The sequence below is a fragment of the Ursus maritimus genome, unplaced genomic scaffold (genome assembly GCF_017311325.1).
Source record: "Ursus maritimus isolate PB19 unplaced genomic scaffold, ASM1731132v1 scaffold_14, whole genome shotgun sequence".
Taxonomy (NCBI): domain Eukaryota; kingdom Metazoa; phylum Chordata; class Mammalia; order Carnivora; family Ursidae; genus Ursus; species Ursus maritimus.
The window spans coordinates 66,874,319-66,899,182 of record NW_024423786.1 but is presented as its reverse complement, the minus strand read 5'-3'; the positions used below and the strand labels follow the sequence as shown (position 1 = coordinate 66,899,182).

Below are 24,864 nucleotides of genomic sequence, written 5' to 3'. Positions count from 1 at the left end.
TGTAGGGGTGAGAGAAGCAAGAGTGCCAGTTGAGAGGTGGCAGGAAGCTTTGGGGGAAGCCAAACATCGCTTAAGTCAAGGAAGCAGAAGGAACTGTCTAAGAAAGACTAAGGATGTTGGGCGCCCCTGGGCTGCAGCAGGAGGAAAGGGGAGATAATGGGTGGGGGGCACTTGGTGCAACAGGGATTTCGAGTTTCAAAGATCTGCTTGACGTTAGCTGCAATCTTCTGGTGCTGAAGTGTTGAACCAGGGTATTTGAGGCACAATGACACACGTCAGATCCCCCGGAAGAGGGTCAGAGCTCAGGGCTACTGTCATCTGGAAGGCTCGGCTTCAAGGCCTGGCAGTGGAAGGGATCCGGAAGCTGTGGCGAATTCTGTGGCCATCTAGAGGTGGGCCTCCAGAGGGCTTGCACTCTCCCAAGAAGCTCAGACAGGGAGTCAGAGACAACACAGTGCCCCAGAGTGCGAAACCAGGAATCTCTTTGCCACCCTGACTCAGGCTGACATGCCCATTTTATGGGTGGGGAAACTCGGGTGTTGTGGGGACAAAGGCTTTTCTCAGGCCAGGCGGGACCGAAATTCAGATTTCCTGTTTTCCACGCCTCTGCGGCCAATCTGCTAGCTTAGGCTCCCCAGTGCGGAATGGAGTAGGCCCTCGAGCTGCCCTATAGGATTGGCAGTAGAGGAGGGATGGGCAGGAAACAGTTCATGAAAGGAGAGAGGGTGGGAATAGGATGAAGGAATGAATGGGAGAGGCCAGGTGGACACCAGACTGTTTTAATGTCCCTGGATCAGCCCTGGAGGCTCTGGCCACTTTCCCTCCTCCTCTGCAGAAAGATCAAAGGCTCTGTGCCTGTGGGCGGACCAGCTCAGCTCTAGCACCAGGTCATTCTGAAAAAGGAATGGAAGGGAAAGCAGCCTGATCTGCTACCCCTGAGACCAGTGCGAGCCTGCAGAAACCAGCTCCTTTCCCTCCTGGCTGGAGATCTAAAAACCGTGGATTTAAATGCAGGGAAACCTCTTCCGGGGGCTCTTCAACAGTGGACCACATCATTCAGGACAGCGACACTTAGGGAACTTCATATTGCTAAAAGGGCTGCTTTTAAGCAATCATGATACGAATATTCTGTGGACAACAGAGCTGTGGCCGAGATAGATTTTTACAGTCTTAATGCCCTTCAACTTTGAGCAGCCTCTAGAGTTCTTGAATTTTTGGACCGTCCCTTGGTTTATCTGGTTTAACCTAGATCCTGTAGCGCTCAGGGGTGGGGTGGGGTGGGGTGGAGAGCCACAGGGGGTGCCATGTCTTGGAGCCACCTCAACCCCGGATCTCAGGGATGAACTGGACCAGGGCCCCCTCCCCCATTCTTTCTCTGTTTCGTAAGCTTTCCAAATTCCTTTGAGTATATCTGAAAAAATTCGGGGCGGGCGGGGCGGGGAGTTGTAGAAACTTTCCAGGATACAGGTGTTGGGGTCCAGGCACCCTGGAATCATCCTGGGTCCCTTGGTGCCCGTCTGGCAGATACTAAGCCCACCGTGTACTCCCACCCGGTGGTGATGCCTGGGAGCTCCTTTCTTTTAAGGAGCTAGATGCTTCCGGTCCCATCCTCCGGCCATGTGTTCTGGGCTGAATTGTGTCTTTCTCTCCCAAATTCATATGCTGAACTCCTAATCCCCAGGACCTCATCATGTGATTGTATTTGGAGACAGGGTCTTGAAAGTGGTAATTAAGAGGAGGTCACTAGGGTGGGCCCTAATCCTGTATGACTGGTGTCTCTATTAGAAGAGGAGATCAGGACACAGAGACACAAAGGGAAGGCCATGTGAAAACAGAGGGAGAAGACGGCCATCTATAAGCCAAAGAGAGAGACCTCAGAAGAGACCAACCCTGCTGAGCACTAGATCTTAGATTTTAGCCTCCAGAACTATGAGAAAATTAATTTCTGTGGTTTGTATCAACCAGTCTGTGGTACTCTGTTATTACGGCACACAAGGAAACTCTGTGTCCAGGCACACCCTATTAAGTGGGCAAAGGGGCTGTTGCTTGGTACACACCTCTTTCTAGGAACCATGGGTGGGACGTGTAGCCTGGGAGAGCTATCTGAATGGAGCTTTGTGTGGAAGGAGACATGTTCTTCCCCGACCCTCTGATCCCTCCTGAGCACTTATTTGCAAGGAGGTGGTATGGATAAGGTCAGGGTCAGGGGCACATATCCTCCTTTTCCCAGTGCCTCCTGTCCAGTTCTATGAGGTGGGAAGGGATGAAGGGCTGTCCTATCGCCGAAGTCCTTACATTTTAGATCCCTTTAAAAAATGCAAACGAAAAACGTAGCCTGTGAAGCCCCATAAAGGAACACAGGCTTTCTCCAGCAGAGCTCAGGAATCTGAGAGCGGCCACAGACACACGTGGTCTGCGGCTGAGCCTATGGGGTGCGAATGATTTCACGCAAGAATATAAGTTTCGGGGCTGGACCCGAGGAGGGGCCTGAGCCACTGGGGAGACAGAGCGGCTGTCCTCAGCCTCAATAACCTAGCTGCCTTGTCATCACTGCAGCTGGCGGCCGTCCGAGCCCGGAGCCGAGTAATGACTAACTGAGCTTCCTCCGGGAGGGCGGAAACAGTTAAACTCCTGTGACAGCTGCAATCACTTAGGCGTGGTTTTCTCGTCTGACTTGGGCCCCACAAGATCCTGGGCCAAGGGGCAGAGGAAGGACAGCTTGGGCGCCAGAGCCTTCCAGATGGCTGAGTTGGATCTGATGGCTCCAGGGCCCCTGCCCGGCATCACCGCTCACCCTCTGGCCACTGTCAGCCCAGACTCTGGGTCGGGCAGCGCTGCCGAAGAAGAGGACATGGGCTCCCCAGGGAGCCCTCAGGGGGAGACGGAGGGACAGGGCAGCAGCTCTGCAGGGCAGGGGGATCCTGACGGCGAGGGGGAGGCGGAGATCCTGTGTGACTTCTGCCTCGGGACCGGCAGGGTGAAGGCGGTGAAGTCCTGCCTGACCTGCATGGTGAATTATTGCGAGGAGCACCTGCGGCCTCACCAGGAGAACAGCAAACTGCACAGCCACCAGCTGACCGAGCCTGTGAAGGACCGGGACCTGCGCACCTGCCCTGCCCACCACAGCCCCCTGGTCGCCTTCTGCCGCCCCGATGGCCAGTGCATTTGCCAGGAGTGTGGCCAGGACGAGCACAAGGGCCACGCCTCGGTCTCCTTGGACGCTGCCCGCAGGGACAAGGAGGCGAGTGCTGGGGTCCATCCAGGGGAGGGAGGTGGGGAGATGGCATGCCCGGGGAGAGGCTGGCCCACCGCCACAGCTCCTGGGGCTCCCGACTTCACTTCTGTGCTCTGAGTCCTGACAAGGACTTTAGCCTTAGTACCTGGCTGTGCGTCCAGGGTAAATATCTGTTGCACTTGGCTTTGGAAACCGAAGTGGGTCCCTCTGCTCCCATCTCCATCTGGCTGTCCCTATACTATCCCCATGTGTGTCTGTCTCACCTCACGCTTGCTAGTTTCCTATCTGTCATTCAGCTTTCGGTGATGGATGCATGTTTGGGTGCGGGATACAGGAATTCTGGGGCTTAGGGCAGTGACGTCTCCTTCTGGCTGGATCTGTGCGGCAATTAATGAAATGTAAGCCTTGGCAGAAATTCAAGAGAAAAAAGTCAAACCTTTCACTTAATGTGTGGCAATTAATGAAATGTAAGCCTTGGCAGGAATTCAAGAGAAAAAAGTCAAACCTCTCACCTAATTTCTCTTTTTCCCCTTTACCCCAAACGGGAGACTGGTAGAAAGGGCTCCTTTAGAGACAATCCGGTGTGAAATCCGAGAGCTTGAGAAATGCTAAGGTAGCCTAGAATTGGACACTTAACCTCCAGGTACAATGTCAAGGACGGCTTAACATCGGGAAACTAGAAGTTCCTCATCAGATGGAGGTATCATGAGGGACTAAGAAACACCATGCTCAGAGCCTGTAATTTTATTCCCATCAGATAGGGAAGCTGTTTCTAGAACAACCAGCTTTTCTTTGCCTTTAAGCGGAGAGCATGGGGAAGTTCTTGGGAGTGGATTTAGCTACTTTGTATTCTTTGTTTCTCATACTTTGACTTTTCAGGAGTACATTTCCCCCCCCCTCAGTAGGGCAGTGCAGTTGACTTTTCTCCCACATTCCTTACGGTCATCCTGCTGTCAGCTCCCTGTTTGCGCTGCACAGGGAGGGAACCCCACAACTCCTTGGTCCAATGTTCCTGGGCAGCAGAGGGAAGGGCTTTCTGGGAAGGGCACTTTACTTGCCAGGCCCTCCTCCATGTCCTTTCTTAGGCACAGCTTTTATCCAGTGTTAGTGGCCATTGTTCTGGAAAGCTCTGTATTCCAGATGCCAATGAGTCACCATTCCCAGTGCAGGGAGCCACTTGCCAACGGCTTCCAGTGTTTCCGGCATCAGGGAAATGTCCTGTCAGGAAAGCAGTTTGCTGCCACTCAGTATAATACTCTTCCGTAACCATGGAGAGGCTCGTATCAACAGACGGGTCAAAAGGAAAACTCTGGACAGAGTTGAGCAAAATGGTCCCGGTTGAGCACTGCCTTGTGCCAAATGCTTTCTGTGGATTTCCTCATTCAGATAACTCTCATTCCTCAGATAACTCTACCGGGTGGCAATTCTTTTTATCTTCACATTTTGCCCAACTCATACACACAACTAAGTCACGGAGTGAGGAATGGAAGCTTTTGGAAAGCCGCCCTACCTAGGGAACGTGAGTGAAGGATCCCAAGATGTCAATATTATAACTTTACTTCTTTTTTTTTTTTGGTACCAAAAAAAATTTGGTACCAAATTCCTGCCATACATACAGTAGAGATACCAAGACAAAGTGTACTGCTGTTCTCTTTGGGTATAATATCTGAATGTTACTGTATTTAACTGGAAAAACTTATTATTTTTTTTTTATTTTTTTTTAAGATTTTTATTTATTTATTCGACAGAGACAGAGACAGCCAGCGAGAGAGGGAACACAAGCAGGGGGAGTGGGAGAGGAAGAAGCAGGCTCATAGCGGAGGAGCCCGATGTGGGGCTCCATCCCATAACGCCGGGATCATGCCCTGAGCCGAAGGCAGACGCTTAACCGCTGTGCCACCCAGGCGCCCCTGAAAAAACTTTTGTATATACATGTTGAAAAGCAATCTCCACCAAACATTGCAATAGATCATTTCAGGGAAAGGTCTCCCTCTAGCCTGCATCCCCCCCCACCTCCTTCCTCAGACAAACACCACTATCTACTCTCTTTTGTTTTCTTTCAGACGCTTTGTGTCTATGACAGCATGGATACAATATGAATTTTAAACAGAGTTAGGGTGATTGTAATTCCGAGCAGGAAGAGTTATTATGTAGAGCATTTATGGAACCCTAAGTTCAGGCATCCTCAGGGAGAGCTGTGTAGGGTAAAGTAAAAAACTGGGTAAGGGGCCCCAGAGCAATTTTTGGTGTTGAAAAGCAATCATGGTTACAGGTACAATCCAACAGCCTCAGACCCCAGGTATTTGATGAGGACCCCCGTTCAAAATCTCCGCCCTTCTGCTCTAAGAGAGCTCTCACCATTTCTCTCCTATGTCCTTGTTTTTGGCTCAGAGAGCAAGTTTCCTTCCTAAGTGCAGCCACACTCTAGGGGGCTCCGCCAAATCTTAGGAGCAAAAGATTTCTCAGCAAGGAGCCCAAGAGACCAGCCTAGAAGACACGGTGGCTTGATGAAACTGCAAATGCCCCTAGGATTATTTTGAAAGCTTTACTAGGCATAAGGAAGGCTCCAGAAGCCTTGTGTCCCCTTCAGCTAGCCCCAGCCTGCTGGAGTCACTCACTGAAGGTCACTTTGGATCGTGTTAAGGGCTAATTACTTAAGCAGGCATGTTGTTGTAGGAAAGTGTAAATGGCAGGGTCAGTCACAAGGACACAAAGCAGCTAAGATCCTGCATCAGATCCACAGAGCCACTTCCTTCTCAGTTAACCAAGGGAGGCCCTCCTGAAGCTTCTCTGGTCTCTAGCTATGCCAGTGGGCAAAACTCTGGATTTTGGAGGGTGGGTGCTCTTTGATATATGTTCTATCCTGCTGGTCTACCAGATCCTGGTTCTTCCTGATGGGGTCTTCTCTCCGTCCCAGGCCAGCTTTCTAAGGCCCCTTTGCTTTTTTTTTTTTAAGATTTTTATTTATTTATTTGACAGAGAAAGAGATAGCCAGTGAGATAGGGAACACAAGCAGGGGGAGTGGGAGAGGAAAAAGCGGGCTCCCAGCAGAGCAGGGAGCCCGATGTGGGGCTCGATCCCAGGACCCTGGGATCATGCCCTGAGCCAAAGGCAGACGCTTAATGACTGAGCCACTCAGGCGCCCCAGGCCCGTTTGCTTTTAAGATCAGCAGGCCTTGCTGTGTACGTGTGTGCATGTATGCAATGCCTGATAAAACTTGGACTCCTTCGGCCATTCCCTTGTTTGTTCTGACCCCGGTTCACTCCTGTTCTTCCTCAAGCTTATCAGACATCATTGATTGCTTCCAGTGGCCTCAGTGTGAGACCACACTGCCTGTCCTCAGGGAGCTTGGACTCGAACAAGGAAGCCAAGGCAACTTCCACAGCTCCCTGGAGTGCCAAAGGGCTGAGGCAACAGAACTGCTACACGGTCCAGGAGGGAGTTGTCATCAGGAGAGAAGGCAGGGCAGGGTTCTTGGAGGTGGGAAGATCTGTCTTAGATCATGGGTCCACTAGTGACAGGCCATGTTATATTCAGCCTCAGCATCGGTTCCAGAAGGTTCAGGACTAGAAGTGGCCTGGGAACACAGTCTCCTTGCAGAGCAGGAGCCAAGTTTCTGCAAGCCACAGGTATTCATGCATCTCTGGAGAACAGTTAACCAGTACTGTTCATAGCCTATTTGCTGGTGGCCACAACACGGATGGTTCGAGGGCACCCAGGAAAAGAATTTCTTCTAGAAATTCTGAGGAACGCCTTGAACTTGGTATTACATAACTTGTTTTATTCTTACACATTCTACCAGACTGTATGTCTTTCCAGAGCAGGGAGGGTGTCCTATTTGACTGCACTGGCATGTGGTAGGTTCTAGACCAATTGGCTGAGGAATGAAGTCCGCCCAGGTGGAACTCTAGTCTACCAAATGCACTCCCCAGAAGGGCTACCATTGTGCGGATGGAAATACAGAGGAACCTGGACTGCCTGGAATTTTCTGTCTTCTCCTTCCCTCTGCTCTTCCTATTTGCATCTCTAACCCCAAGTCTGACCCCTAACCTCTGGGTACCACCTTCCCCTGTAGATAGAAGCAAGAACAATTATGTTAATGCATTCCTGTGGCCCCTGCACCAGGGGAGAAGCTCAGTGATTTGACAGAGATCAGATGGCCAGCAATGGCAGGCCTTCACACCCCAAATATTGTACCTTTTGACACTTGTCATTACCTTGCTGAAGCTGGCAGGACCCTCCATGCCCTTCAGTACAGGGCTGTCTGCACTCACTGGCACCACTGTCCCGCTTTCGTGCCGACCCCATCCACCCTGGCCTGAGATGTGTGTATGGCTGACATGGGAAACCCTAAAGCCAGAGCCTGAGGCACCCTGTCATTTTCTAGGAACAGGAATAACTGGAGATACAGGTCTCCCAAAGTGGCCCCACCTTTTGTAGTAATCCGGAGTGCCTTCCCTTGGGGTGACTCACTCGGAGAAGTCCCATTAGGTACTCAGGAGTCCTTTTCTCCTTTTATGGCAATCTGCAGGCAAGGGAGAGCGCCCCCTCCCTGGCTACTCTCTGAGAATCTCCCTGTGCCTCTGGATCCTGCTGGGGCTGCCCGTGCCCCTTGCCAGGGTGTGTTGGGTTGTGCCTTCACCAGCTTTAAACAAGCACTCACGTTTCCCCCCTTTTCCTCCCTTTCCCCCCCTTCCACCACTGCCCCTAAATAGGCCAGACCCATCCCCCCACCCCCAAGCAGGTTTCAGGGGTGGGGGCATGGGTCACTGGGCTCCCTCAGCTCCATGTCAGCACCCCAGATCTGAGCAAAACAAAACGAAACAAAGTTACCTGCTTTCTGCAGGGTGGTGAGGCCTTGGGCCTGCTTGGGCTACCCTCCCTGGGGGGCCTGGAACTCCCCCCAGGCTTCGGTGGGGAAAAAGCAGAGGACATTGATGCCGTCTGAGTTCCCTTAGGGCGCAAACATGCTGCTTCCGTTGCTGATAAAACCTACTGAAAGCATTTAAAGCTAGTCTTTTCTTTTTTTGCTGACTCATGCCCTGGGAGGGCCTCTGAGGGCTGCAAAGTTTTAGGCTTTGGGCCTTGGCACACTTCTTGGCAGAAAGTGTTTCGGGAGCCTCCGGAGGGAAGAGTGAAGAAGGCAGTGGGGTCAGAGCAGGCAAACCGGAGGGTCTCAGGCAGCCACTTGCCCAGGCTGGAGGGCTAGCCTGCCTCCAGGAGTGATGAGCGTATGATGGAAAACAGCCATGGTAGTGATGTGGTTGTGGAATGTAGGTGAGGTTCAGTGGGGTGAGGTCCGGAGCCGAGGACCAAGAAAGAATTCTTGGGACGTCCTTGGTGCAAAATGGTGGTTTTATTAAAGCCCGGGGACAGAACCCGAGGGCAAAATGAGCAGCTGCCCTGGGACCTTGAAGAGTGGTGATTATATACTTGGGAGTTGGGGGGAATAAGGAAAAGGGAGGTTTCAAAAGAACTTTCATGTGCTAAAGAGGACTGACCTACTGGATACCAGGTTCTTGCCATTGTCAAGTTAAGGTTGTTTTCCCCCTAGCAAGGTATTAACATTAAGACAGTTGCAAGATCCCTGGAAAAGTGTAACACCTGTCCCACCCTGGAGTGGGAGGTGGGGGGGGGGGAGGTTGTGGGGTTTAAGCTTATGCTTTGTCTTCAGCCAGCCTTCTGCTCCCTCATCAGTAGCAATAACCTGGAAGAAGGGCCCCCATGATGGCCGACATTGGTGGACCACACACAGTGTGCCAGCTACTGGAGCAAATTCGAATTAACGCACGCTATCTCATTCAGTCCTCACAAAACCCCTTGGGTTGGGTGCTTTAGTTACCCCATTTTGCAGGTGAAGAAATGGAAGTCTGGAGACGTTAAGTAGATTTTTCCAAAGGAGCAGCTGCTAAGTAGAAAAGCTGGTGTCCCCACCCTTTGCTCCAGCTCGTATTCCTTGTTAGGTTATTTTGGGGGCAGCGTGGCTGGGCCGAACTCCACTGTTGAACTGCGTGACCTTGACTGGGTAGCTTGATTGCGTCATCTGTGAAATGGGGATATTGGTACTTAGCTAACGTGGGTGTGGTCAGGGCGATAGGAGATACATCTAAATGCTGGAGGTGGTGACCCGCGCAGCACCACGTAAGTTCTTATGGTAGTTTAAGCTGATTTGTGCCGAGTTCAGCCCCAGGAGGCTCTGGCACACAGCTGACCCTTCCTGTCCATTTAGGACCCTCCCGGCTGGCTTCTGAGGCAGCTCCCAAGGTCAGATTCTCCTTTCCATGCCAGAAGGGCGGATGGCGCCATCGCCCCTGCGGACATTCTGTGTGCACTCCTTAATGCCGTTCTTCCCTCTTCTTAGGCTGAGCTTCGGGACACCCAGTTAGAGCTGGAACGGAAACTCAGGTTGAATGAAAACGCCATCGCCAGGCTCCAAGCCAATCACAAATCCGTTTTGGTAAGGCTTCTCTGGGTCCCCTGCCGCACATCAGCACACCTGTCCGCTGCTGCAGGCTCAGCCAGGCCTATCGGGGGTTGTGGGACACGGGGTCGCAGGCCCAGCCTCTGTGTCCATGGGCTCCTTGGGGTTTCCTGGCAAATGAGAATTGTAGGTAGAGATATGAGCAGCTACACCATGGGGTGGCCTCACCACACTGTCGGCTTTTGCTATGAAATTTAGGTTCAAAACTGGCAAGTGATTTCCTTTTTCATGATACAGAATAGGAGCAAGATTAGTCCTGTAATAACAGCATTCCTGTTTTTACATTGTATGTAGCATATGCTTTTTTGGCCAGGAGAAAGGAATGTGGGGGGGAATAGAGGGGGATCTGGCTAGAACTCCAGGAATCAGGCAGAGTCTGGGCTTCTCTTACCATAGGAGGGTGTTTTGCATGTGAGTGTCACCAGACCTATGACTTGGCAGCAAGAAAAAAGAGTGGAGGACTGCTTGATTAGTGGATGGTAACTTGAAAAGGCCAATGGTGTGCCAGGCTACTTGGTTTTAGTCTGTCTGGTTTATGGCCACTTAATTCTAACTGGACCCAAACAGTTCCACAAATACTTCTCATTAGTGGAAAGCCAAACCATCACTCAGAAAGGAATGCAAAACACCTAAGCTATGGTAGTGAGTCAGCAACAGCAACTTTGCATACCATGCATGATTCCATCCATCCATCCATCCATCTATCTTTCCATCTACCTATCTTTCTTTCCTCCCTCCCTCCATCCATCCATCCATCAAATTTCCATCCATCCATCCATCCATCCATCCACCCACCTTTCCATCCGTCCATCCCTCCCTCCATCCATCCCTCCGTCCATCCATCCATCCATCCATCCATCCATCCATCCATCCATCCATCCACCCACCTTTCCATCCGTCCATCCCTCCCTCCATCCATCCCTCCGTCCATCCATCCATCCATCAAATTTCCATCCATCCATCCGNCTTTCCATCCATCCATCCATCCATCCATCCATCCATCCATCCATCCATCCACCTTTCCATCCATCCATCCACCTTCCATCCATCCATCCATCCATCCACCCACCCACCCACCCACCTTTCCATCCATCCATCCCTCCCTCCATCCATCCCTCCGTCCATCCATCCATCCATCAAATTTCCATCCATCCATCCATCCATCCATCCATCCATCCATCCATCCATCCGCCTTTCCATCCATCCATCCATCCATCCATCCATCCATCCATCCATCCATCCACCTTTCCATCCATCCATCTACCTTTCCATCCATCCCTCCCTCCATCCATCCATCCCTCCATCCATCCATCCATCCATCCATCCATCCATCTTTCCATCTATCCATCTTTCAACCCATCCATCCATCCACCTTTCCATCCATCCATCCATCCATCCATCCATCCATCCATCCATCCATCCCTGACACATGTATCCATTTCAACCTAATTTCCTCCTTCTCAGTGTTGACAACTAACTAGCTGTGAAAGATCAACGCCTCTTTTGCACCCACATCACCTTATGAAAAGAAGAAAAATAATTGTCCCTTTAAAGTCTTAAAAGCCTTCAGAGATTGTGGATTTCCAGGCTCTTGATAATCTAGAGAACCACATGGAACAGCCTGCCTTTTTTCTAGCCCTTTATTTTTCAGACACTTTGATCCCTACACAGCTTTTCTCATAATTGTGAGACACAATAGCCAACATGTACAAGGGACACGAACACACAGAGAGATGACAAGACTTGTCTGGGGCCCCCAGACTGATGAAACAGGAACTTGGGATTGTTGCTCCCTCAACCTAAGACATTCAGGACATTTACGGGCATGTGCATCATCCTCAGTCTCGTTAAACCATCAGCTTCCATACTTTGACATCCTTGTGGCCCCTTCTCTCTTTAGTCTTTATTTGTCATTATTTGGGGAGTAAAGAATATCCTTTGCATATTCCATTTACATGGAAGGAACAAGTATTTCTCCATGGAACAGTTTAGGAACGAGAGGTCACATTTGACAGCAGAAGAGTCAATCCGCCAACATCAGTTGAAGCCTCCTTCCATCACCCTTCCTCAGGAGGGTCTTGGTGGAAGAGGGGATTTGAACCCTGAAGTCTCTCATTAGACTCCTGCTTCTCAGCCTCATGGCATTGTGCTTCTGTGAGAAACTTGTGATTGCAGGATGCATGTCAGCAAGAAACTCGCAGGGCATTTTGAAGAACAAGATTTATTACTCAGAGGTCCTGGAGGGCACAGAACACTGCCCGAGGGCCACACAGCCACTCTGCAAGGTCGCAGGTAGAGAGGGTACGAGAAAGTACAGACCTGGGGTCTGCCTTTATTGGGGTTGAAGCTGGGTGTCTAGGGTTTCATGGGTTCATTCTTAGTTGGCTTATTTAAAGCATGAGAGCAAGAATTCTGGCTCGGAAAGAGGCAGGGTCACTCAAGGGATCAGATATCTAGACCCCCCCAGGGAATTCTGAAAGAGGGAGCTTCACGGGTGGGGGTGGCCCGATTCCTTACCCGGTTGTGTTGCTCTTAGCTGTGAACCACAGCGGCAATGTGTTTATTCCAGATGGATGTCTTTTGAAATGGATGCTTCAGGGATGACAAATTTAATGTTGGGCACTTACATGACGGCTGCTGTTCTCCATGGGCTCTTCTCGGTCTGGGCTTGAGGAATTTGGGGAAGATCTCCCATCTGCCTTCTTAGTCCCCAGTACCAGCTCATTTTATTTCCAGTTCTGTTCAGCTGCCCCAACCTTGAGGAAGCCAACAAGCAATGGGGCAGTTGGCATGAAAATGACAATGTAGAGAGGCTCTACCCATCTCCCCGCCCCCCGTAGAGATGCCCCTGGCTACCTTTCTCCTCCTTCTTCCTCCCTTGCCAGTTAGACTGAAGACCGGGCCGCCACTAGGCATTCTTGTGGGCTTGCAATCCTGAGCACTGGTCGAGCAAGGTCCTCAGCCAAGCAGAGGTCCTCCTACCTGGCATCATCATTTCTTCCCATCTCCTTCCCAACCTTAAGCCTTCCACATGCCCTGGGCCCAGAGTGCCATCCTTTCTGAGTCCTTTCCTTTGTAGGCCCCTCCTTATTCTCCTCCTTCCCTCCCCATCTTTCCTGCCAGGGAACAGAGGTGCCCTAGCACCCTCAGCCTCTGAGGTATCTGTTGTTTGAGCTCCCCGTAGATGCCCAGGGCTGGCCCTTGCTCTCGGGAGGAGCAACAGAAAACAGCACCCGGAGGGGTTGCTCAGATTGCTCTCGGACGGGATCGATGTGGGTGGGACAATTGGGGAAGCTGAGGTAGGCGAAGAACAAGCTCCGGGCTGTAGAATGAGGTGAAGGGAGTATGAGCAAAGGAAAGTGTGTCCAAAACGGTTAGATGAAGTTTAAGCTGGACAGTATCAGAGGGAGCTGTCAGCACCGGCCCTTAAGAACCACCAAAGGACAGAGGGAAGCATTTACACCTGGATTGAAGTTATAAACGTGATATTGACTGAAGGCAGGTATACAGGATGTCCATCCTGCGAAAGGGCAGAGTACACGCACATGCATAAATGCCATCAGGCAAACCCTTAGTGTGTATCACACGGACTTTGCTTTGTATTTTGTTTGGACAACACATTCCTCCTGCACACTCTCAGGTGCCGTGGCCACCTACCCACACCCTAAACGTTTGTGCCTGATAGAGACACCCTATGCTTAGACGTGCTTTCAGTTCTGATGGACTCGGTGGGCGGCTTAACCTGACGTCATGAAATGCCGAGAAAGCGAGATCACGCCACTGATTTGTACAAAGAAGTCGAATTATTAATGTCCCGCAAGAAAGATAGTTATGGGGGGGGGGATGAAAGATAGCTATCGAGTATACTGAATACATGCATCTCCCTGGCAGGAGAATTGATTTCAAACACTTGAATGGTAACACCAGACTGTCAGAGCTGCCGGGGTCTCAGAGAGCGTCAAATGTATGAGAGACGAAGTTGATGATGGTACATTTAGTAAATTCACCCTGGAGTGTAAATCCTTTTTTTTTTTTTTTCCAGGACCCCAGGATTCATATGAGAATAAAATCTTCCTTTTAGATTTTATTTATTTATTTATTTATTTATTTATTTGGTGGGGGGAGGGAGGGCGCTGGTGGGGAGGAGGGGCAGCAGGAGAGGGAGAAGCAGACTCCCTGCTGAGCAGGGAGCCCAATGTGGGGCTTGATCCCAGGACCCTGGGATCATGACCTGAGCCGAAGGCAGATGCTTCACTGAGCCAGCCAGGCACCCCAAAAAATCTTCCTTTTACAATAGAAAATTGCTCCCTAACTTACGGGTTCCTAGGGTTCACAGTCCTGTGTGCTGAGCTTCGAGAACGTGGCATGCCTCGCTCACGTTTTCTTCACTGCACCTTCCCTCACCAGCTGTCGGTGTCAGAGGTGAAGGTGGTGGCCGAGGAGCAGTTTGGGGAGCTGCTCGCTGCCATGAGGAAGGCCCAGGCCGATGTGATGCTCTTCTTGGAGGAGAAGGAGCAGGCCGCTCTGAGCCAGGCCAACAGCATCAAGACGCACCTGGAGCACAGGGGTGCGCAGATGGAGAAGAGCAGGCAGGAGCTGGAGAGGATTGCTGCCGTCAGCAACACCGTCCTGTTCCTGGAGGTGAGGAGGGGAGGGGTCAAAGGGTGGGGGGTGCAGGGCGGAGGCAGAGGCGTCCAGGCCACTAGGGCCAGGGAGCACCCTCACTTGGCTGGGTCTGTAGCAGATGTGGGACATGTGGGAATGGAACTGCTCTTTGAATAATGGGGTGCATGGGGGGCTGCGGGGGCAGGGAGAAGCAGGTTTTAGCAGAATACAGGAATACTGGAGGGGAAGGCCAGCCTTCCCAGAGTGGGAGGCTGGAACCAGGTCATGGGAGGTAAGTCATGTCCAAAGAGAGAGAATGGCCTATGCACAGGTAGAGAGGTTTGAGAGAGCACGGCTGATTTGGGGAATAAGGCGCTTTCACAAGGATGGGGCATGAGCTGCTGGGCACTTAGGGATGGAGGTGAGGCTGGCTGGGCCAGGCAGGCATCTGGCTGTGAGAGACCTGTGTTCTTCTGCATGAAGTCATGGATGGACGCCGGTGGAGGGTTTCAGGTGGGGGAGTGAGGAGCTGAGATCAGTGTGCCTGGCAGGGGTGAGGCTAGAGACCTCTTGCCTTTCAGAGAGGGCCATGCGTGATGGTTGATTGAAGAAGACCCAGCGGAGGAGACGTTTCATTACAGGGCAATTCATTATACACTAAGCCACATTAGGGCCAGATCTGAAGGACATGTAATCTTGCAGGGATCGGGTATAAATCCCATCATTTCAGATCTGTCACTAGATAGCTGTGTAGTTATTAACTAAGTCACTTAAACTTTCTGGGTCTCAGATTCCTCGTTTATCAGATAATCAGGTCGGAATCAATAGCTTTCTTTCTTTCTTTCTTTTTTTTTTTTAAGATTATTTATTTGAGACAGAGAGCACAACGGCAGGGAGCGGCAGGCAGAGGGAGAGGGAGAAGCAGACGCCCCGCTGAGCAGGGAGCCTGATACCGGGCTCAATTCCAGGACCCCTTGGATCATGACCTGAGCCGAAGGCAGACACTTAACCGACTGAGCCACCCAGGTGCCCCCAGAGTCAATAACTTTCAAGGCTCCTTCAGCTCTAATATCTCTAAATACAAATAATTTTTCTTGATTGCCCTTTTGAAAAATTTCCCCTATAGTTACAACAAACATAAATGGTTATTATGAAAAAACACTTGGAAAACACAGGGAAAGATGAAGGAAAACTGTCATTCATACTGCTACCACCTGAAAACAACCATTGTTACCCCTTTAATGAGAGAAAGAAAAGCAGGCAGAGAACGACAGACAAACATACTCACAAGAATGTCCCTCTTTCAGTCCCTTCCCTTGCTTTTCAATATCAAAACAAAATATGAATAAATACTTGGCTTTCCACATCCTGAGTTCCGCCAAAGAGGACATAAATAATTTTTCTTTTTTTTTTCTCCTTTTAGGACTTGAACTTGAAAACTTTAATATGTATATATTTTTGTATAAGATAACTTATTTACGTAGAAAGCTAACGTCTTTTTCTCCAAATTGTGAGCCAGTTGAAATGACATGTGTTGAATAACACTTTTCCACCCCCCACTGATTTAAAATACCACTTTGCTCATGTTTGGCTCTGAATCTATATACAATGTTAAAATGTTTATCTTTCGGGCGCCTGGGTGGCTCAGTTGCTTAAGCTCAGGTCATGATCCTGGAGTCCTAGGGTCCCTGCTCAGTGGGGAGTCTGCTTCTCCCTCTGACCCTTCCCCTCTCATGCTCGCTCCCTCTCATTCTCTTTCTCTCTCTCAAATAAATAAATCTTTAAAAATCAAATAAAATGTTTATCTTTCTATCGACTCTCTGGGTTGGCCTTTTTCTCCTCTTCCATGAATCTGCCTAACCATTTTGGTACAACTTTCTTTCCATTGCTGTTTTCTGCCATATCCAGTCTGCCCTGCAATGCTCTGGCTGAGTTTGGATGTTGATACTGTGTTGCATCTGAAAGCAGCCTTTCCTGATCACCGCCTTGTTTTGAATCTTAAGTAACTTCATCTGATTATCTACCTGAAAGCACTTTTCAGACTCTAATGAGCAACAGTGCAAAAATTAGAGAGAGCTTGTATATCCGATTGAACTCACAAGGCAAAGGCAGCATTCCTGTCTGACCACCTGTTCATGGGTCTTCCTAGCGTTGCACCTGCTTCTCCACTCCTCCCTTCCATACTGTGACTTGTGTTTGAATTCTAAAAAAGAGGGGTGCCTGGGTGGCTTAGTCGATTAAGCGTCTGCCTTCGGCTCGGGGCATGATCCCAGAGTCCTGGGATCAAGCCCCACGTTGGGCTCCCTGCTCAGGGGGAAGTCTGCTTCTCCCCACCCCCATGCTTTCTCTCTCTCAAATACATAAATAAAATCTTTTTTAAAAATTCTAAAAAAAAAAAAAAAGAAGAAGAAGTCCGGAAGGAATGAAAGTTGCAGGAATGTTACTGTTGCTGTTTGGACTGTTGGCAAAAAATGTGTTCTTGTTCTTGGTCCCTAGTCTGGGAGGTGCATTGGAGCTGCTCACAGGCATCTAGTGTCTCTTGATTTTAATTTTTAAATTTTTTTGTGTGTGTCTCTTGATTTTTATTTTTATTTTTCTATGTTTATTTTTTGTGTGTATCTCTTGATTTTTAAAAGCCCACCTTCCCAGTTTAAAAAAAACCAAAACTTTTTCTATGTTGTTAGGTCCTGAGCTAGACATGTTACTTATGCCTGCTTTGTGATGGCCACGTTACCATCAACCCATTTTACAGATGCAGGAAGTGAGGTAATGAGAGCAGTCTGGTTTCAGAAATCCAAAAATGAAGGCAAGTTCTGCCATGTTTCCTCTCCTGCAGGAGTACTGCAAGTTTAAGAACACTGAGGACAATGCCTTCCCTAGTGTTTACATCGGGCTCAAGGACAAGCTCTCGGGCATCCGCAGGGTCATCACAGACTCCACAGCGCACTTAATCCAGTTGCTGCAGAGCTACAAGGAGAAGCTCCAGGATTTCTCCAAGGAAGGTAAGGAAAGCTGTCTGGGCCGGCACTACGGTATGTGTGTTTCTCAGAGTGTCAGAGAGCCAGGGGAGGGAGGGTGAAATCAGGGGGAATGGCTCATTTGCAAAGCCGTCCTTTGGCCAGGCCGGTGGCTAACGGACACTCACCTTGATGATCTTAGTTTATGATTGAGACCCAGAGAAGTCGAGCTAGTTACATCCTGCAATTGGCTCGAATTTCTCTGACTAGTTCCTGAGGTTGCTAACGCTTGTACTTTTAAGTGAAATCCAAGTCAGGTTGGGATCGCTCTCCAGTGTATTTTGTTTCAGCCATGGAGAAATCATCCACTGAGCATGAGTGTCTCTGACATGACTAGAGTCCAGCCCTTTCTACCCGCCCCCCCGCCCCGGTGAGCCCGGGGGAGAGCGGCTGGGAAGTCCTGCTTCTTAGTCTCTCCTGACCACCTGGACAGGTATGCATTCATAACTCTCTGATTTTCTAGAGGAGTACGATATCAGCACTCAAGTGTCTGCTGTTGTGGAGCGCAAGTATTGGACCTCAAAACCCGAGCCCAGCACCAGGCAACAGTTCCTCCAATGTAAGTTGCAAACAGCGTCCCTTACCCACTTACTGATGTCAGCGTAATGCTCGTTGGAGCAAGAGCGCTGTCTTTCCTGTAAGTCTCAGGCTCTTGCAACCTCGGGTCTATCCCTAAATGGGATATTTAATTTTTAATTTTTATTTTTACTTTTCATCTTTGAGACCATTTCAGACTTACAAAGGCACTGAAAAAACAAGACAGAATTCTTGTATACCTTTCATCGGACTTCCCCGAACGCTAACACTTCATATAACTACGGTACATCGACCAAAGCCAGGAAAAGAACATCACTACACTACTAGTAACTAATCTATAGAATTATCCAAGGGTTTCACCAAGCGTGCCAGCCAATGTCCTTTTTCTGGCCCCAAGTCCGATTCGGGATCACAGATGTTTCCCTGTCTCCTTAGTCTCCCCCCACCCTAGGTCCTGTCCCTTAGTCTGTCCTTTATGAGCTTGGCACTTTGGAAGCTCCTGGCTAGTTACCAGCTGACTCCTTTTTAAGTCTGGCTTGGCCAGAACTGCGTAGCCCATTGTCCTGTCATTATGTGGTATTGACCTGATGTGTTGCATGTTTGAAAACACCATGTTTCCGATCAGACTTAACCAGTCCACGTGCTGTCATCTCCCAGGAGAGGCAGGACTTCATCTGTGCAGTTGAGGCTCATTTTTATGACATTTGGCAAATTAATCTCTTTGGAACGTGTCGTTGAATCCAGTTACTGCTTGTTTTCTGAGGGTGACCGCTGATTGGCTAACTGCTGGACCTCCTTTTTCTCCAGTTTTTGGAGCCTCAGGTTCCAAGGACTGTTTCCTGTTTTTGCCACAGCTCCTACTTTTTCTCAGGACCTCTTCGCTCTCACATAAATTTCCTTTATTTATTCTTTCCTACTTCCTGCCAGAAGCATATCTGTATTTTTTATAAACAGATATAATTAATACAAGACACCAAACACCCTTTATTCTTGACATTAAGATAAAAATGAAATGTATCCTATTATAATCTATCTTCTTTGGTATTACAGAGGTCTTTTTTCATACCCAATATCAACGTTGTCATTTTGGGTATTGTTATGAACTTCGAGCCTTTTATAGACTCAGATTGTTTGACCTGTCAAAGTCACGTGGCTCAAGTTGCCAACTTGACCAGTGGGAGCCACTCTTTCTCCTTTAAAGCCTTTTTTTTTTTTTTTTTTAAATAGATTTATGTATTTATTTTAGAGAGAGAGCAGGAGAGGGGTGGAAGGAGACAGAGAGAGAGAGAGAGAGTCCCAAGCAGACTCCCCGCTGAGCACGGAGCTCGATGCGTGGCTGATCCCAGAACCCTGAGATCATGACCTGAGCCGAAACGAAGTGTCGCCGCTTGGAACCGACTGAGCCACCCAGGCGCCCCACCACTCTTTCTCCTTTAGACATTGACATTCTGCCCTTGAAATTGGGAAAAGTATCGTTGCTTTTTGGCGCTAACAGAATATTCCAGACCCACTCTGATTTTCTGGTCCCAAGACATAGAGTCACCTCCTTGCCAAGAAGTCCTGGGTCCCCTTAGATGAGAAGAATATTATTGTTTACTCTCTGGATGCTAAGGATTGCCAAAGGAGTTGGTTGGTCAGAGTCCGCTGCTGATGCTGTTGGGAACTTTTAGGAACACAGAGCTGCAGATAGTTTTAAAAATATGCCTTTTTTCAGGTGCCTGGGTGGCTCAGTTGGTCAGGCGTCTGACTCTTGATTTCAGCTCAGGTCATGATCTCTCAGGATCATGAGATCGAGCCCTGCATCGGGCTCCCCAATTGGTGGGGAGTCTGCTTCTCTTTCTCTCCCTCTCCCTGTGACCCTGCACCATTCATTTTTTTTTTTTTTAAAGATTTTATTTATTTATTTGACACAGAGAGAGACAGCCAGCGAGAGAGGGAACACAAGCAGGGGGAGTGGGAGAGGAAGAAGCAGGCTCATAGCAGAGGAGTCTGATGTGGGGCTCGATCCCAGAACGCCGGGATCACGCCCTGAGCCGAAGGCAGATGCCCAACCGCTGTGCCACCTAGGCGCCCCATACCCTGCACCATTCGTGCCTGCGCTCTTTCTCTAAAATAAATAAATAAATCCTTAAAAAATAATGCCTTTTTAAAACACATTTGTTGGGATATTATTGACAGATAAGTTTGTATCAGTTTCAGTATGGAATGCTTCACGAATTGTACACGTGTACATGGACTATGCCAATTTTTGCATCATTCCCATTTTAGTATATATGTTGCCAAAGTGAGCACCTCTATGCCTTTTTATGGTCCTCAGTTCACATTCATTTTTCCTTTTTTTTTTTTTTAAGATGTTATTTATTTTGAGAGAGAGAGAGAGAGCGCTGGGGAGGGGGGCAGATGGAGAGGGAGAGAGAGAGAATCTCAAGCCGATTCCACACAGAGCCCAAAACAGGGCTCAATCTCACGACCCTGAGACCATGACCTGAGCCGAAATCAAGAGTCGGTCAGTCAACCGACTGAACCACTCAGGTGCCCCTTCATTTTTCCTTTTAACTTAGATTGTTGTGTCCTTTTTATCCTTCTAAAGTGGTCTCATTGCCTACTAAGAATTTCCCTTACCAAAAAAAAAAAAAAATTTCCCTTACCTAGACACCAAGGAGTTGGGAAAACTCTGGGTTAATCTCAAACAATTTTTTATATTAATGGATTTTAAATTGGCTCGAATATGCTAATTGGGAAATAAATACTGGACATCTTCTCTGAGCTAGAAGCCCATGATCGAGTCCCATGTGAACTGTGGAGTTTTATCAATTAGAAGGAAGACAGGCATGAAACAAACACATAAATAAATAGATTATACACATTGTGTGGAGTACCATGACGCTTCAGAAGCCAGAGGGCTCTGAGAGAAAGTGGTGGCGAGTCACGGAGGGCCTCTTTGAGGACACGAACCCTTAGCTACAATTTGAAAGGATCAGTAGGAATCCCCCAGACTCAGGTTAGGGCGATGATGATGTCACAGAGAGAACGGTCTATGCTAAAGCCCTTAGAGGGCTCAGCGTTGCACGTTTCTGAGGCCGGGATGACTGGACCATGGCCATGAAGGGCCAGAGGGAAGAAGACAAAGCTGGAGACACGGGCAAGTCATGCAGCCTGGGGTGAGGGGTCACTGCTTTATTCTGTGGGCAAGAGGCACCATCCAAGGTCTTGAAGCTGGGGTGACATGACTTACCTTAGCCTACACCCTGAAACATGCTACACGGCTCTGTGGTGGACAAGGGATAGAAGGGGGTCAAGACAGAGCAGCATGGCATGATTCTGGGCTAGACTGGGGGTGAAGCAGTGGTTTGGACAGAAGTGGGATCTACTGGGCTTGAGGCTGTCTGTGTGTGTGTGGGGGGTGGTGATGAGGATGGGGGCAAAGAAATTTCCAAAATAACTTTAGTGTGACTCAAGCGACAGGGTGCATGGAGGTGCCATTATGTTTTCATTCTCTGGGATTGGGAAGAGAATGTGTTTAAGGGAATTTTTGAGAGGTTACCATGCTAAATATTGGTCAAATAAGGAAAGAAAGACTCAAGTGTGGGAATGTGAGTGCCTATTCCCACAAGCCCTTGCCAACACTGAGAAGAATAGTGCCTGGCTTTCAATACGTATTTGTCGAATGAATGAACGACGAAATCAGTGGGTTTTATTTCTTGATTCAGTTCCGCAAATCACATAGTCAATGCCAAGCAATTTGAACTTCAGAAAGGAAGGAAATGGAGTGACTTGTGTTCTCGGTTCTCTGGTTTTCTCCCACCTCTTTTCTGGGGACGGGGGAGCAGCTTCCCGAGGTAAACAGAGCAGAGGAGAGAGATGTTTGCTCAGACCTGGGAGGCAGGCTGGGTTGGAAGTGTTCTGTCTGGAGCAGCCGTCCGTTCCTGACCTGCCTCCCTGCCCTTCCTCCGTATCCCCCTCAGATGCGTGCGACGTCTCCTTCGACCCGGACACGGCGCACAGGTATCTCCGGCTGCAGGAGGACAATCGCAAGGTCACCAACACCACGCCCTGGGAGCATCCCTACCCGGACCTCCCCAGCAGGTTCGTGCACTGGCGGCAGGTGCTGTCCCCCCAGAGCCTGTACCTCCACAGGTACTATTTCGAGGTAGAGATCTCCGGGGCGGGCACCTACGTTGGCCTGACGTGCAAAGGCATCGACCGGAAAGGGGAGGAGCGCAATGGTTGCATTTCTGGAAACAACTTCTCCTGGAGCCTCCACTGGAACGGGAAGGAGTTCACAGCCTGGCACAGCGACACGGAAACCCCGCTCAAAGCCAGCCCTTTCCGGAGGCTGGGGATCTACGTGGACTTTCCGGGGGGGATCCTCTCCTTCTATGGGGTAGAGCCCGATGCCATGACTCTGATTCACAAGTTTGAGTGCAAGTTTTCAGAGCCGGTCTACCCTGCCTTCTGGCTTTCCAAGAAGGAAAATGCCATCCGGGTCGTGGATCTGGGGGAGGAGCCTGAGAAGCCAATGCCAACTTCCACCGAGGCTGCTCCCTAGACGCCAGACTCTTGCTGGCCACAAAGACGGGGCAGCAGCTTGCATCTTAAGGGGGACTTGGGGATGGAAAGGTCCGCCGGTGGTAGCGGGCTTTAGGAATCCCGTGGGTCCCTGCGCAAGGAGAGAGGTCTCTGGCTTTTCCCTTTTGCTCCCTGCTGTGCTGTTCTCTATGTTATAGCATTCCCTAGGCACCGACACCCCGTTTCTCATCTTCTAGTGATATTCTCCTGTCTGCTCAGGTGAATGTCACACTGTGTCCAGGCTGGGTGATCAGGAATCTTCAGAGCAATCAGAAAGACGGCAGGCTAATCAGAATCAATTGCAAACTCTATTTTGCATTGCCTGCCCCCCCCCCCCCCCCCCCCCCCCCACCCCGCACACTGTTCTGGATGCTGCGTGGCCATTGACTTCACCTTCACAGCAACCCCCTGGGGGTCGAGGCTCCTATCGTCCTCATTTTGAAGATGGGGAACCTTTGGTCCCCGGGGGGATCAGTGAACTTGCTCAAAGTCATTGCGCTCCCGTGGTGGGCGAGTGGCAGAGCTGGGATTTGAACCTGGGCAGGCTGATGTGGAGATTTTAACCGCTACACGATGCTGCCCTCCTCATTCCATCGTGGGTATTGTGTGTAAGGGAATAAGCCACATGACGACCTTCTCGGCATGGACATCGAGACTCTTAAACCCTCAGTGTCTTTGCACCCACTCCGTCTGGCTGGGCCATGCAGCTGAGACCTCACTACCTCACACAGCAGCTCATCCTATTTTTGGATAGTGAAGATGATACGAAATGTCTTTCCTGTGTCTGAGTCTTAGTCCTCATGACCTCTGCGGAGGGTCTCACCTCGTGATGTGGACTTGCCTGATTTCTCATTCAGAGGACAGTCCTTCAGGGGACACCTGGGTGGCTCAGATGGTTAAGCATCTGCCTTCGGCTCAGGTCATGATCTTGGGGTCCTGGGATCCAGCCCCATCTCAGAGTCCCAGCTCAGCAGGGAGTCTGCTTCTCCCTCTGCCCCTGCCTCTCCCCCTGCTGGTGCTCTCTCTGTCTCTCTCCCTTTCAAATGAATAAATAAAATCTCAAAAAAAAAAAAAACCCAAAAAACAGAGGACAGTCCTCCAAATATTTGCAGGCAGTTCTCCTGCACATCCTTCAGGGGAGTAGTCTTGTTTCTATGCTGCATTTCCCACTTTTCTTCATAACTTCTGGGTCTTTCCCTGTGAACTGTGTCAGGCAAGGCTCTTCCTCATACGGTCCGATGGTCCTTTCTCAAGAGTACGTTTCTTTACGTCGCTTGTCTTATTTCCAGAGACCCCATCCTCTATTCGTATCCAAGGATTTATACTGTGTAGGATTTGAATTTTTTATTGGATTTTTTTAAATTCGATTTTTATTATTTTTTTACTTGGATTTTAAATTTCATTGCATCATTGCTGCTTGCTGAGATACTTTTGATTCCTTCCTAGCCTGGTGTCACCTACAGAGTGGGTAAACTTTTCTTCTGAAGTCTTAGTCGTGTTGATACATACCGATGAGGGGAGGGACAAATATGGAATCTGGCAGCTCCCAGTCGATACCTGTTGGGTTTAGTTATTCAGTAAGTTACACTTTGGTAAAACTATACTAAGGTACCCCACTTTTAGCCCTTTATCCCCAGACACCAGGAAGAACTTTTCCAAAGGGAGAAATCAAGACATGTCTAGAAATGTCTGCATTTCCTTGCTCCGTCTGTCCCACACTGCTCTCAAAAGACAAACTGAGATCAGCTTGGCCTGCCTTGTGTTTTATCGAACCGCTGTGGGTTATTGGCACTGGCTGCTTTATTTTCTAAATGCTCACCACCCGCTTGATTCAACCATTTTAGGATTCCTTTGCCATGAGTCAACATCAAGTTGATGAGTCTGTTGTTTCCAGAACCTACCTTATTTTTCTTTTTAAAAATTAAGACAGTTTTGTGTGTCCCCATCCTCTACCACTTTTCCTAATTTCTCGAAGATTACTGCCTGGCCTTTGGTCATATTGGTAAACAGTGTCAGTGTCGTGAGATGTAGCTGGGTTAGGTCAGAATGCCTGAGCTCTTACAAAGGGACCCTTTGGGTGTCTCCTTCACCGACTGGAACTTCATTTCCCTGCCAGCTCCTTTTGTTCATTCAATTTCAGTGTCAACACCTCCCTTTTTTTTTTTTTTTTAAGATTTTATTTATTTATTCGACAGAGATAGAGACAGCCAGCGAGAGAGGGAACACAGCAGGGGAAGTGGGAGAGGAAGAAGCAGGCTCATAGCGGAGAAGCCTGATGTGGGGCTCGATCCCAGAACGCCGGGATCACGCCCTGAGCCAAAGGCAGACGCTTAACCACTGTGCCACCCAGGCGCCCCTACACCTCCCTTCTTGATATAAAAGATCAAAGCAAAATTGAGAGTTTGGGACATCTACTTCC

General features: G+C 49.4%; 1 protein-coding gene across 1 annotated transcript; it reads left to right on the top strand.

The window, feature by feature from the left end:
- The first annotated feature begins 2,479 nt into the window (after positions 1-2,479).
- TRIM16 (tripartite motif containing 16) lies at positions 2,480-23,414 on the top strand. Its single transcript, XM_008686016.2, has 6 exons — positions 2,480-3,241; positions 9,598-9,693; positions 14,125-14,358; positions 17,159-17,324; positions 17,803-17,898; positions 21,842-23,414. Exons 1-6 carry the CDS (start codon positions 2,741-2,743, stop codon positions 22,423-22,425), a joined length of 1,677 nt encoding a protein of 558 aa, XP_008684238.2. The 5' UTR covers positions 2,480-2,740; the 3' UTR covers positions 22,426-23,414.
- The last annotated feature ends 1,450 nt before the right edge of the window (positions 23,415-24,864 follow it).